Source organism: Acanthochromis polyacanthus, chromosome 8 (genome assembly GCF_021347895.1).
Source record: "Acanthochromis polyacanthus isolate Apoly-LR-REF ecotype Palm Island chromosome 8, KAUST_Apoly_ChrSc, whole genome shotgun sequence".
Lineage (NCBI taxonomy): Eukaryota > Metazoa > Chordata > Actinopteri > Pomacentridae > Acanthochromis > Acanthochromis polyacanthus.
This window is the reverse complement of record NC_067120.1, coordinates 6023418-6039330: the sequence shown is the minus strand read 5'-3', so window position 1 is coordinate 6039330 and position 15913 is coordinate 6023418. Positions and strand designations below refer to the sequence as shown.

Genomic DNA, 15913 nt, shown 5'->3' with positions numbered 1-15913 from the left:
CATTTGGGACCTCGGATACACCCCTGTGGAATGGTGATGGCCTAGAGAGAGAGAGGACAAGAAGATGGAGAGAAAGAGAGACAGCTGGAGAGAGTGGAAGAGAGAAGGTCCAGATGAGTTTTACAGTCATAACAAGCAGCTGGGCCACACACACACACACACACACACACACACACACACACACACACACACACACACACACACACACACACACACACACACACACACACACACACACACACACACACACACACACACACACACACACACACACACAGAGAGATGCAGAAACTCTTAAAACTATTAAATGAGGGTATGATCACTCTCACACACACACAAACAGAATGTCATAAAAGGGAGAGGGCCTGTAGTGGCTCCTTTTGTAGGGAGGTGATGTAAATTTTTCATTAGAAGAAATGCAGCTCCCTCCCATCCACGCCTTCATCTCTGGGTTCTGTCCTCTGGCCACGCTCCCCAGACACCTCCTTGTTTCACTCAACACATCTTTTTGACCCAGTGAAGGGACAAGCAGCTCAGACAGATAAGCTGTGTCCCAAAGTACCCGCTTTGCTTCCTTGTCACCCCTCCTCTTTTTCTTGGTTTGTTCATGTGAATGCACGCCATGGTTGGGGGTGGCCTGGCAGCCTTCACTCAGTGAGACAGTGAGTGATTTTCCCCCCATCGCTTCTTCTGTCAGCGAGCATGCGATGATGGCAGATTACAAGCGGGGGATTTGAGGAAATTCAAAAGCGGAGAATACACGAGTACAAGATAGGAAGTGCGCACACAACAGATTTTTAGGTAGTTAAACACTACAAATAGTGACCGGATCTCAAAGAAAAGACGGTATTGCAAAACCTGAGCCTCCTTGGTGGAAAAAAAACAACTGTAATCTTACATTATGACTATTCTAGTGTTTACAATTGTAGTGGATCAGCTGCTTTAGTTGCCTGAATGCTCCAGTATGTTCACCAGCCAGTCATTCATTCTAGCTGTATGTTATTTGGTGTTGTGGCTGGTCGCCTACAGCTGCCTGCTGTTACTGAAAGTGACACTATGAGAGCAGCAAGAGTGAATGAACAAAAAACTCCTGCACAGACAGGCCATTAGATTAGCACTGTTATCACTACAATACATCATTACTTAAAGGCCCTGCACACCTATAGTAAACCCAACAGGGTCATTTCAATTATTTTGGCTGATTTAACCGCCTCTCAGGACTGTGTGGGTGTATAAAGAAGAAGTGTTTTATTGACTCTATGGTTAGCTTTACTGTGTGGGACAAATTACACCTTATTATTCTTACTGATATAGGGCTTAGCAATACAGCTGAAAGTCTAACATGATAAAATTATGCGTTTCAGTCAATATCAATAAATATTCATTTTTTAATCACCTATTTTATAAAGGTCAGGAGAAAATACTTTGAATTTAGCTATTTACCTTTGAATTTAACACTTTAGGCTATTTATGAAGGTTATAATTTTTAATATAAGCAAAATATGAATTATACATTAAGAAATTTGCACCTAAATACAAATAAATAAGGAACGATCTTGCCTTGATGCACGTGAAAAAAAATAAAGCAAGTAAAACCCGGAGGTGGACTCAGGATGACCAGGGTGAAGCTGTGAAGCCACATCAGCTCCAGCGTACACCCTCAGAGTGTGTCAGCCTTCAGAGCAGGCAACTGAAGTGGTTTATCTCCATAGAGATGGGGGAGGATACTGGGCCGTGGGTGTTTTCAGACTGTGAAGTCTGTCTTGCAAGAGCAACCAATGGTACTTTCTGTCTCCAGCCTCCAGCAGGGAAGGTCTGTGGGATTGGACAGAGTAGGAAAGAGGCTCAGGGAGCCTTAGGCTATCACGCCTCAGAAGACCAGCATGGCAGCCATGGGGACAGTGATGGAGGGTGAAGGACTCCATTATCAACGTATGGCAGGCTGTTGCTAGACAGGGAGTTGCCGTTCTTGCATCTGAACTTTATGTACTTTTACAACAGTGTGCATCTAATGTATTTACTGTTGACTTATTGCCAGGCGTTACCTAACCGTGACGTCACCCGTTGGTTTCAACGCCGAGAAAATGAAGCCCGGATTTTGCTACTTCCTGGTCGCCGTTTTGGATTTTTTGGAGCCAGTGATGTAAAAAGCGTCATCAAACAGGGTGGATCGGAGCGCAACTAGGGGCAGGATTGGCTCAAGACTCTCTTATCTCGCCCACATTTTACCGCAGAGGCTTCTGTTGCTGTCTATCAAGTATAGCCATGCCCCTGGCTCCGCCAACTTTAACGATTTATTTCAAATTCAGCATTCATTTATTTTAAGATCGGCCACCTGATCTCTCATTTTGACCATGAAAACTAACGGGAAAAATTCCTGAGCTGCAGAAAATCAGTCTATCAAATTTTATTTTTTCCAAAAATGAATTGAGGATTAAAAGCTTTTGGAGCCAACCCTAGCGGACGGCATGATATTGCAAGTTTTTGACACTTCCGGGTTGGCTTCAATTCTGGAGCCAGATGCTACGTCCACTATATATACAGTCTATGCTTATTGCCCAGGCCTACATTAGTATATAGGTCAATATATAATAGAGGGACTTTTGAAGTCCATGCGATATATCTTGCATACATTTTTATTACAAGAAAAAAATAAATGTTTTAATGTTAACTATGATCACGTCTTTACAGCTTCCAGAATTATTTATTATGGAAACAATCACTTAATAAAAAATGATTGGATATCACTAAAATGTCAACTTAATAACCATCCCAATTTAATAACAACCACCTTCTAATTAGCTAAACAAGAATAAAATGAGCTTATACAAAAATAGTTGCTATTTTTATTAAGTTGAGATAATCATGACAGATATTTCTTTGTTTTTCAAAATATCAAATTTTATATGAAAAATAAGTAATTGAATCTGTGTTCGAGAAATCCCTTTCAACTACCCATTACAAAAACACCTTTCAAGGAAGTGTGTTAATTCCAGATCACATGACCTGCTCCACATGATGTCATTTCCTCCTGAAGAAAAGACTGGAAAGACTCCAAGGCTTTCTGAGTTATTTAATATAAAGTAGCGTGTAAGTCAAGTATGAATTTATCACGTCAACAGGTTTACTACAATATCTTTAGAAATAACTGTCAATGTAAATTTCTACAGATATTGTAGAAATGTACACAATTTTATTCAATTGTGTACATCATATTTTAGAAGAATCTTCCTGCAAAAACGTCATGCGGTGTTTGATTATAGGCGGCCATGTTGATTTTAGGCCTGAAAACAGCAAAAATGTCAACTATGATACCGGTCAACTATGTTACAAAAAGTCCCGCAGTTATATATTGACCCATATACTGTTTGGTGACATCATTCCCAGTATGGCTAATCAGTCTAGAAATGAGTCAGAAAAATTGAGATCTGAGGAGATGTGCAGAGCTTTTAATGTGAATGCATTCAAATGTCCTAATCAATTATTAACTAACTTTTTGAAGTTTGTAAACCCCATATTACCCTCTGTTCACTTATGACCGATGTATCAGTGTAAGTTAGGCTGTCTGGATTAAACGTATCGCACATTTGTGACGTCTTGGTATGAATCTGTGTAGGCTGTACAGTAAGATGAGTCTGTGCTTATGTAAGGTAGAATCTGTAGGTTTAGAAGGAGAGAATATCTTCCCACTTTCCAGCTGCGTGTTTGTGTTCTGGGACATACATGTGTAATAAAGTGAGTGAAGCAGGGAAAAGGAGCTCCAGAGATTTAGTGGAGACATGAGTGATCGGAGTGACGAACGGGGGAACCTCACGTCGTAATTAGAAGTGCTACACTCCCCAGTGAGATTTCCTTTTATTCTGTGATTACACTGTGTGATTTATATGCTCAACAGGCCTCCAATGCTCTTGCTAAACAAACCTGCCACATGTTGCGCCAGTTTTCTCCATTTACTGATCATAATGTGGTTTTTGACTGAACCTGAACCGAGAAACAAACCAGAATATCAGATGAAATAAGAGTTATTGGTTTACTAGTAGATCATTGTGGTTTCTATCAACTAAACCTCCCACTTTCCTTGCGTCGCAATAAATTATGCCAACTTAATCGTCATCATTTGTTAAATACGTATTTTTTTATTTTTTTAAACTCCTATCACTCTGTCTTCTTTTGTGCTTTGGGCTTGCATGTTTTTATATGGTAAACCTTATGACTTCATGGATTCATACTTCTTATTTCTGCCTTCTCCTGCATTAATAATATTTCTGTCTGTGAATAAAGTGTGACCTCAAACAGAAAAATAGGCAGATCTTTTCAAAAGAATATCAAGCAGGATGTAAGTACAAAGGAAGCGACTGTGATATGTTCATACGGATGTGAACTGTAACATCCACATGTGCAGACACAGATTTGAAGCCTGTGACTATATTTTGATACATTTTTCTCATCCCTTTCTATGGAAGATATTAAAAAAGAAAACATGCTCACAATGTAAATGTAATTGTCATCTATTTCTTTGCACCATGGTGAGGAATGGAATGCCTGGTATAAAACCTTTTCAAGTCGCTGTCAAAATACAACAGAATTGGTTGAAAAAAAGGCACAAATGGCAGAAGTTGCATTGCCTATACTTTTGCTGCTGTGGTTTGAGCGCTGCTTATGCGTATTTTTGTCATATGATGAGTCATCAGCTAAGAGAAAGTAGACAATCAATAAGTGCTGAACATTTTTTCCCCAGGAAATGTCTCTGCTTTAAGACATCTCATAGTCTTCATTTTCTATTCTTTATGTGGTCAGAATGACAGGATACAAAAACATGAGGGAAAGCTCACTGTGGGAGGCAGAGAAAACAGTGAGCTGCATTTCTGACAAGACCTGACTTAACGATGACACTGCTTCCAAAAATATTTCGAATCACTGCTTTTATTGGTGGCTTTAGGCTACAGTAGTGCTTTCAGATACCTGCATTTATAAATGTTCCAGTTTTTGTATTTGTTTTGGAAGCGACACTGATTTACAAGCATCTTCCAAATGTGTAACAAGATGATGTGCAATGGATTAGTTTATTTGCTCTGGAAAAGGATCAATGAGCAATTTTATACAAACAACGGAATGCAAATAACATAACATACAGTATGGCCACGCAGGGTAGGAAAATAGTTGACTGTATTTGACAGAATTTTACAAAAATGAACACAATTCCGTTGGTAAACTCGCTACTGTTTGCTCCCAGAGGTAATCTGTATTTGCTGCAAGGGTATGTTTTTCTTTATGCAAGCAACGCAGCAAAGGGAAACCCAACGAAATAAATACACATGCGCTAATTAATATCATGCACTATGCGAGTGTGCGTATGTCAGGAAAACAAAACATGGTTTGATTGCATAATAGGACAGAATGTGTGCATGACCATATCACTGTAGAGATGAGCTGTATTGGATACCTTGGAGGATCAATGAAAACAATGGATGTGTTTGGATCAGTTCCCCCCATCATTTAAAAACTAAACAGACAAAGACGGACAAAAAAAATAAATAAAAGTGAAACAACCCTGTGAGCAGGCTCCTAAAAAAACTCTCTTGATGACGAGACGCCCAAAACTCGCAAGCAAAAAACATTTCAGTTGTACAAGTCAAAAGGCAGTGAAATGCTTCGATGCGTTTACTAAAAATAAATCTTCGAAAGTCCTAACCGAACTGCAAATTTTAGTCTAGCGAGTGGAATTCCTTAGTGTGCATCTCTCTTTTTGTCATTGTCTGTCTTACTGTATTTGCATCTATTTCTCTGTTAAGCACAACACCTCGGGAGATAAACATAAAAGTGGCTTTCAGGAATTAAAGTGCCACTGTTGCGGTAAGCCCTTTTCTCCCCAGCCTTCCATATGTGTATTTATGTGTGTGTAGACAGTCTGAGACACTCTCCCCTCCTCTATTGATCAATGACATGGTGACTCCTAATGCACCACGGCTTTATGTGATCACTGGGGGCTCAGACGGTAAAATCTAAAAGGAAATGAATGGTGTGTCATTGCTCCCAAGAAGCCAAAACCCAACAGGGCATGTAAATTTACGTTACAAGACAGAGACAAAATGCTTGCTATAATTGCTATATTTCATTATTTCTTTTGAAATTCAATTTACATCACAGGCACACTGAATGTCAGAATAAGCTCAAGTAAGAAAGCAGAAGATGTATTTCCACCTTTGGGCGTATAATTACATGCACATGCAGTGCGTACACACGAATACAGAGCGCACACAAACATGATTTAGGAAGAGATTGCAACAACTAGATTAGATCCAGATGATAAATATTGTCTGGTTTGCCAATTAAGCGCATTCATACACACAAATACAAACAAAAGAGCGAGCACACAAGACAAATACATGCACAAACATATGTAAAAACCAAAAAGTCAGAGAGAAGGGTTGTAAGAGAGGTACACAGATTAAACGGAAGGAATGAAAGTGAAATTTGCAATGCATTACATTAGAGGCAGCAGCGAAATGATTGGGCGGAGGAGAGTAAAGCAAGATTTATATTCAGAGGAGGACAAATCTTTGCAGGCATGGAGTACGTATGTTAAGAGGCTTGGGGAAAGGCGGGGGCTTGTATTGATGAGCAACTCCAGGAAAGATGCGTGTGGGTGCAGGATCGTGGTCCTGTGGGGATGCTCTGTCTACGGCAGCGATATGGGGCTCAGACAGCGGATTAGTGTTTCTGCTCCATAATCAATTTGCTGTCTGGATCCCGTTGCACATAACCCTAAACATCCACTCCTTGCTTGATCCGCCAAAATGTCTCTTCTTGGTCTCTTTACCTTTCCCTGCGCAAATCTCACTTCGTTTCTCTTTTTCCCGTTCACACTTCTGTTTGCTTCAACTTCAAACCTTAAGACATCTAATCTCAATCACTCAGCCCACAAAATGACGCTGTCCAAAACATACTTTTCTTGTTCGTTTCTTCCACCAACCCCTACAGACCTTATCCTTCTTCTAGCACTTCTCTCCAAAATGTGTGCTATGTTCCAGTAGCCACATTACATTCTGCACAGACTGCATTTTAGGGCAATATAAGGGACTTTGGGAGCAATTATACTTTGTGTGTGTGCGTAGAAATGCAGAGGTTAACCTTGACCAAGGGCAAACTATTAGCTTCATCTCACCCTTGGGTCCAAGCTTGCTGCCATCTGCTCCAAAGCTTAGGGGTCACAATAGTAGCTGACCAATCAATAACATATTACATGTCGGCACTGAGCACCAGCCCTGAAAAGCAAGGTACATTACACTCCAGAGACGAAAGACAGTACGCTTCTCACAAGCAGGAAGCACCGCAATATCAATAGAGCAAAGTGAAATTAAATATTCTACATCTGTTTGCAGGAAACAAATGTGTTTTCCATCAAATGTATAAAATATGGCATACAATGACACGGTTTGCTGTTCAGCCTTCAGCTGTCTGGATCTGTGCTACGTTTGCATATGTGTGTTTCTGTCTGTAGAGGGGAGGAGCACTTTGTGATGAAACCCCGCAGAGAGACAGCTCAGGGGGAAGGCAGAGACACCAGGTGGTGCTAGGAGTGCTCTCAGACATTTTCATGTCAACAGATCAATAAGTGTGAGACTGGGAGAGGACTATCCATTTCAGACTGTCTGACATGGAAGGAGATAAAGGTGAAAGATGTAGTCATGGCAAAAAAAATGACACAAATAAACACCTAGTCGCTGAAAAATAATGCGACTGCACCTACCTGTCAGCCTCCCTTGCACGCTTGCATGTATCTGCTTTGTGAGAGCAGAAATGCAAATACTATGCCGTATTAGAGGGCGAGACTCGACCTGGCTAATGACGCAACAACTTCATGCACACATGAATATACAGTACACATAAACGCATGCACACAAACACAGCTCTAGCCTGTCGGCCAGTGTTGGGAGAACTTTAATTGGACCAGGCATATTGTCACCTCCTCTGATTCCAGTGAGGACACTCAGATGCGAGCTAATTGCCTTACTGGGGCACCAATATGACCCAACAGGCTTTGGAGCCACGGCAGGCGTAATGTGTGCACTGAGTTTGTGAGATGTCAGATGAAAGAACTGAAACGTGGAATTGAATGAGGAAAAAGGAAAAACTTAGAGCTTGTGTGTTTACATGTGTGTCATTACAAGATGAATAACGAAAGCGCCTGAGTGTGGAGGTATTGAAGGGTCCTCAGGAGCGGCTGAACTATCTGCTATAAAAAGGTGAACATGACTCACACTGGCAGACTTACCTTGGCCTGGCCTCAATGTCGCGCTGAAAACAATGAAAAAGAGAGGGAGGGAGGGAGAGAGAATAAAAGATATTTAAAATCTTTGCACAGGTGTTGAGGATAACAAATAAATGGTAAACAACATAATTTACATCAACTCGGTCCACAGCTGGTGTGGCTCTAAATCTGACAAATTAATTTTCAGTTTCATCCACCAGTTGTGCTCATGTATATTCATGAGCGCTTAAAGGAACAAAGCACCGACTGAGCTGCAAACATTACTCATGTGCTGACTTTTCTATTTAATTCTGACTGGGGTTTAAAACATGTCAAATCTGTGGACGTCATTTGTTGACTGCCAGTATGGGACTCTGTAAGCAGAAGAGTTATATTTGTGCTAAAAATGAAATTTAATCAAATGCGACACAATGTAAATGCATTTTTTCACAAAGCTTACCTGTAAAACTTAAATTCTAGAAAAGTAGTAGCCATATAATCTGCATACTGAGTATATAGCATACCGTACATGCAGGGTTAGTATGTATCCACTTCATGTGAAACTGCCATCATGTATACAGTTACAGCTAAACTATTTGATACATCATTTTTGATGTTAGTTGTTTTGTTTTCAGTTGGTTTGTTACCTTATAACATCTCTTCCATACAGGATACTATGTTTAGAATATTGATCAGCATCTGATATGGTTTAATCTAAGTCTCCTCCCTCATTGAATGTTTCAGAATTGACACTAACATTTTATCTTTACCCCAAATGTATATCAGTTCCAAATACTGGTTATCATTTGCCTTAATTATCAATAATCCGTAACAGTTTGCCAGTAGCATGTGAAATGCAGGCTCAAGGTCTCTCATCACACTTTTGTAAGTTTCCCATTAGACCAGGCTCAGGCCCAGATTTAACTGCCAAACTAGTTATGATGCCACAAATCGTGACTGCATAGTAGTGCACACAGTGTTCTCAGAGTTTCCATGAGTGGAGAGAAACTTTCCACTTTCAGCAAATGAATCTGAAAACAGCCTTCGAGTGTCAATGTTTGAACACACATCAAACAAACATCCAAGAGAGGAAACAATGACCAAAGCACTTTTTTTGAGTGCAGGGAGACTTAATTCACCGCTCAGCACTGATTGTACTGTAGCACTGGACCTTGAATAGCAGAGCTGAGACAGCTGCACCAGAGAGGGATTTTGACACTGTGTAACTAACATCATCATAAGACAGTGGCTCCTTGGCAGCACAGCAGATAAAGAGGAGAGCACATGAGTGGAAGCGGCGGCGCTCTGACTGGCTGTCTGCCTCACTAAGATTTGGCTCTCAATTTAATTAGTTTCAGATCTGGAAAAACACATAGTTTCAAACATGGGAAGTCGGTGAGATATTTCTTGGTTTACCTTGTCAAACACTTCAGCAGACTTGAAAGTCAATTTGCGAAATTAGAGGACAAAACTGACATTCACTCAAGAAGCTCTTGACTGGTTTCTGTACGGCTGCCTCGACACTCATTTGCAAGTGGGTCAATATATAACTGCCGGACTTTTTGTAACATAGTTGACAGGTATCATAGTTGACATTTCTGTTGTTTTCAGGCCTAAAATCAACATGGCCGCCTATAACCAAACACCACATGGCACCTTAAAAGATTCTTCTAAAATATTATATATACAATTTAGTAAAACTAAAATTGAAAGATATTTATAAAGATATTGTAGTAAACCTGCTGACATGTGAAAAATCCACACTTGACTCACACACTACTGTATATTAAATAACTCAGAAAGCCTTGGAGTCTTGCCAGTCTTTTCTTCAGGAGGAAATGAGCTGCATTGTACATTGGACACCATTAATCAAAACTATTCTTAAGTGGGTAACTGCTACAATTTAAAAAAATATTTGAATATTAATGTGCAACAATGAGGTCGCCCCAACTTTATATTAATGTTAATAATTCCCATTAAGATACAAAGGTCAACAACAAAATAATCTTACCAACATGTCTGTGAGCCTGGTAGTGATGAATATCTACTGAGGTTATCACTAATTAGAACAATGTTGGCATTACTTCTGTTGACTGCACTGACATAGACGTTATTTAAGGGCTTCTGACAACATAATCCCATTTTTTTTAATAGAAATTTTTGGACTTTTTGGTCAGATGAACTATGCATGCTAATATCTAAAAGCAGAATATACTGCGCTCATCTTTGTCTGGTTTCACTTCACACTGGTTAATTTTTTAGGATTCTTTAAGAAATTAGTTAAATGCATGATTTATTTACTTGATCTCTGTTTTTACTGCATTATATAGCAGCAATGAAAATGTTTTGTTGTTATCGTTCCAGTCATATGCTTTGCTTTCATTTAGTCCAATTAAGAGTTTTTAGTGCCACTGCACACAAAATCTAAAGAAATGTGCTGTCAGAAAGAAGCTGACAGCTACACAGCTTAGCTCCCATTGCAATTACTATAGTTAAGCTTTCACCCGTATAGAACAGAAATGACATACCTTAAGGACTGAGTAAGCCCACATTTAACATTCACTACATTATTCACATGGCCCGGGGCACATCAGTCATTAAGTGCACACACAAAAATTCCTCTCTCAAAGCAAAGAACAATCTAGATTGTGCGACTGTCTTCAAAGGATACAACCTGAAGCGACTCCTTGCATAATTTAAAAACAGCACTAACTTCACAGAACTTGTCAAACGAGAACTATTTCAGAAATATACTGTTAATGTCACAACTCAAATGAAAACTGCAATGCAATTAACAGTACAGAAAATCTCCCTCTAAAATGAAAGATGCATATCATTTGACATTTCACGTTTAGAAATATTCAAAATGCAGGAATAAAACAAGCACATTATGAAAACCCAGAACACTTCATTGGTAAACGGTAATTTTTTTTTTAAGTCCATAGAGGTTTGCAATCAGTCAACATGATGAAGATTTGGTAAATGAGCATTTCTTCTTGTTCTTCGGGAGTTTAAAACAAACCTAATTCATAATACACATAATAAATGAAAAAAACAAAACAAAAACTAAGCTAAATAGCCTTGGATCACAGCTGAGTCAGGGTTGGGTCACCAGTGAATACAAAGAATGTCTGACTAGCAAGAAATCTTGGCTCTGTTTTCTGTTTTGCCTCCTTTAAAGCTTAAACAGTATTGGACCCCCACCTTCTTTCTCTTATAGGAACATTTACACGGTTTTCATACATTTTATATACACTACCAGTCAAACGTTTGGACACAGTTTCTCATTCAGTGCTTTTTATTTATTTGTATTATTTTCTACATGGTAGATTAATACTGAAGATTAACACTTTTCTGTTCACAACATAATTCCACATGTATTCTTTTTTCTTTATTCATCTACAATGTATAAAATAATTAAACAATACACATAGAATGAGAAGGTGTGTCCAAACTTTTGACTGGTAGTGTAAGTGCAAGTATATTTGTAGTTATACTGCGACCTGGTGTATCTAATTCTACACTTTCGCATTCCTGCATTTAGCTGGCGTGTTCATAATGCTTTATGTTTACCTCTGTATTGTTTTGAAACACCCACAGCTTTCTGTGTTTTAATCAGGGGCATGTCAGTATTTTATTTTTATGACTTTTGTAATTTACTCTATAGTCATCAGTGAATGTTCACGTAAACACTGAATGGTTGTACAATTTAGTACCTGCTGGCACTTTTTAATGAAACTGTGGACACTAAGAGCTTTGATAATAAATAGGCTCAGATTGAGACAAAGTCTCTTAATATATTCTCCCTTGGGCTTCTGCTGATTGGTCAATGCAATTTTCATCCCTGCTGACCCTCATTATTGTGTGTCTGTGGGCGTCCACACCTGTGTGCTCCTGTGCCCGCATTACTAACAGAACCAGGGGTAATTTGTTTGTTTGACCTAGAGCAACAATTCTTGCCTTAATTATGTGATTCATTCCTGAGGAAGCTGTTAAAAATATGGGTTTTATGCAGGTGAGAAACCTTTAACATTATTGCTGCTACATTCCACAGGCTTGCTGTTAAAATGGTTGCAGTATTTGAGCTTGCTATGCGCAAAAAGCAGCAACAGTCTGAAGCTGAAAGTCCTTTTCCAGCTAAAAAAAAATTTAAAAAAAATTGAATCAAGACACTACTTTCAAGAGGGCTGGAGGGTATAACTGGGCAAACAGGATCAGATTGTGCTTTATAAAAAGAGAAATAAACAAAAATGTAAAAAGCAAACAGGGTTAATATATGTAAATGTTTTCTCAGTCAGACAAAGCTGAAGGTAATGGTTTTGTTGCAGAGGAGACTGCTGTTTTTGTAGTGTCAAATCGGCTTAAATCATGGTTTCATTCATGAATTTCAAATTCCAAAAGTGACTTTACATCCTTACTTTTGCATCAGAAATGTCTCCAGATATTAGTACTGCAGCTTTTCATGGTAGTGTAGAGCTTAAACAACAGACGACTCAGAAATAGCCAAAGTCCTTACACACGGCTCACCATTCCACTGCCATCTTGGTAACACTCCTGGACAACTACTTTGGAACAACATAACAAGCTCCCTATTTGACTAAATGGGGACACGACTTAAAAAACTGCATGTAAAGAATCATCTGTCAAATCTGCTAAAAACATTTAAAAACTTTGGTGACTTTAAGGCTTAAAATGTGGGTTTTCCCTACAGGTTATGCTTCCACTACACATGTGCACAGTTTAAAAACAACACAATATTTATGCAAATAGATCAACACAAAACTTCCAATACGCTATATAATGTATATATATATATATATATATATATATATATATATATATATATATATATATACATATATATATATATATCTAGTTTGGTCTTGGGCTCTGGCAGTTTGAGACTGGCTTTGAAAAATGCCAGAAATGGCTGAGCTCAGTGTAGGTGAACTGCAGTAAAAAGACAAGTGAAGGACTATGGTGGAATGTGCGACTGTAGTACCAATATGAAGCAGACAGTGATAGAGCGTATGAGCTGGTAGGAGGATTTATGTTTGAGTCAATTATTCTCTTGGATCATGAACTGCCACACACATAAACATAAAACAAATAAAACCGCTGCAGGTGTTGGCAATTTAAGGCGGACTTGATGCAGTGCCTCCTACCAAGAACTGTTTTGACACCGCTGTGTTCATTCTTTTCTAATGTCACAGTTCCAAATACTTCCAAACTACTCATTCAATTTTGAATTATGTGCATTCACAGTAAGACACGCAGTTAGATGCATTGCTGCATGAATCCCCACCGCATGCACACTTCCTCCAGTGACCATACATCTCAAAACAGCACTGCCTATTACTTACTCCAGCAGTAACTAACCTGGGAACAAACAGGGTAACCACTGGCATTCAATTAAGGCTTTAATGAACCTGACCCACCATGGATTAATTTCTCAGCAAAGAAAAGCAATCTGTGCATCAGCTACAACCATTACTACAGTCTCTCTAGTCGTGCACAGCATCTCAAGGGAACACTAGAGCCTCCTCTATTGACTATGTGGTGACTCAAATATAGCGAGTGACAAATGGACCAAAAGGATATTTTAATTTGGGGCCTATAAGCAGTTCTCTTCAATGATCAAATGAGACATGTGGGATTGAAGTGCTGCAGAATTTGATGCAACTGTAAGCGCATACATTCCATTTCTGGCAGGTTTCACATACTATATATGCAACCCTCTTGATTATATAGTATACTGTAGCTGCACACCTACTCATAATTCTGAACAGTTCTGTGGTTTGTGACTAAAATCTTCACTAAGCGGTTGATCTGTACAAAAACGAGGAGGAACAGTGAACCCAGCTGTTGTGTTCATAGCTGTAGCCTGAGGACAAACATGCTAATACTTATGCTTCAGCCAACAGCTCAGGATTTATTTGCATCTAACTACCTGTGTCACACAGCTGAGTGTAAGGAAAAAAAAACTGTATTTCTGCACAAGAACATAATGTATGCCGGGATTAGTACTGAAGAGCCTTCTCTCTTTTCATTTGGAACAAAGCTATATATGCTGGCACCTGTTCTCTATATTCATTTTGCTGTCTGGTTCGACAATCATTAGAAAGATAATCGTTGAAGTGGAAGGTCTGGGATTAAACCTCCATGGCTGCAACCATTCATGCTGCTGAAGTGTCTTTAAGCAAGGCACCCATTGCTCACAGAAAGAGCATTTCTAGGGTAAAATAACAAGCAAATGAAGACAGGCAGAGGTGCCACCACTAATTATCCAGTGTTATAATACTAGGCTTGTTATTCCTGATCAGCAGTCTAATCAGCATAAAGCAAAAGGAGCTTTATGCTGATTAGAAAACTGCTTGTAATTGTCTATAGATAAGAGCAATAACACTCAACAAGGGTGCTCTTAGTAACAATTCTGGCATCAGACCTCTAAATTCAAAGCTTATATTAATTAATGACGGAGTCGGGTTCCTTCTGTTGTTTCAATGTGCTCTCAACAGACCTTTTGATGTGATGCTGCAATTAGGGGGGTAAGGTCTGCTCAAATATGGACATGTGAATCTAATAAAAAGTCTCAAGCATGACTGGTCAGGGAAATAGATAAAGTGTACCTTTAACATATATTGTAACTGGGCTGAAAACTCTATATTATTCCTCCATCTATCATGATCTATACACCACTTAATCCTCACTGGGGTTGCAGGGGCTGGAGCCTATCCCATCTGGCTTAGGGTGAAGGCAGGGGAGACCCTGACAGGTCACCAGTCTAACACAACACTACACAGAACGACAAACAAGCACACTCACATTCACACCTACGGACAACTTAGAATGACCAGTTAACCTCAGCATGCTTCTGGACTGTGGGAGGAAGCCAGAGCACCTGCAGAAAACCCACTGACGCACAGGGAGAACATTTTAAGCAACACAAACCAGGGACCTTCTAGCTTCGAGACAGCCCCTAAATTATTCCTTTAAAAAAGAAATCTTGGTTCACCGTGCCAAATTCGAGCAAAGCCAACACATTTATATCAGATTTGTTATGGTTAAGGCACTATACCATAGTTTGTTAAGCAAAGACAACAAACATATAAAGGAGAATTTGTTTGTTTATAATCAGACAAAACTGACAATCTTAAAACATCACAGTAAACAAATGATGGCATTCTGACTGTCAGTTACACCAGGTTTCTGCGTCATTATCTTTTATCTGTACTTCACTTTGTCGTGAGTGAGATTCCCAGTGCTACAGATACTGTGTACAAAGAGCTTAAGAAGTATAACAAAGATTATTGAAAAAAAAAAAGATTATTCTCACCGGTGCCCTGTGGGCTGGTCGAGGGGCTGCCACAAGAGCCTCTACTGCCACCGCAGGGCCTACTGCCTCGGCCTGTTCTAGCAGGCACAGCTGGTGTGTGATGTTCGCCATCTCTTCCTGCAGTTTTTCAGTTTCGACTGTGATCTCTGCGATTTTCTCAGCAGCAGACGCTGTGAGGAACGCTTCTTTAAGGTCCACCAGGTGCAGGAATCTCTTCTCCTCCAGACGCACCAGTTTGCGGAGCTCCTCGAACTGACTGTTCACATATTCTTCCAGCTCCTCTGTTGACATCTAAGGTTTACATTAGTTAGAGGAGACAAAGAGAG

At 39.5% G+C, this 15913-nt stretch overlaps 1 protein-coding gene across 2 annotated transcripts in view; it reads right to left on the bottom strand.

Moving 5' to 3' along the window:
- trim44 (tripartite motif containing 44) overlaps positions 1–15913 on the bottom strand; it is a 49014-nt gene that overhangs the window by 20233 nt on the left and 12868 nt on the right. For both annotated transcript variants that reach the window (XM_051952327.1, XM_022189964.2), the window contains 2 exons: positions 15588–15878; positions 8276–8298 (listed from right to left, as the gene is read on the bottom strand). In XM_051952327.1, the coding sequence (XP_051808287.1) occupies positions 8276–8298; positions 15588–15878 (314 nt within the window). The remainder of the gene's footprint in view (positions 1–8275; positions 8299–15587; positions 15879–15913) is intronic.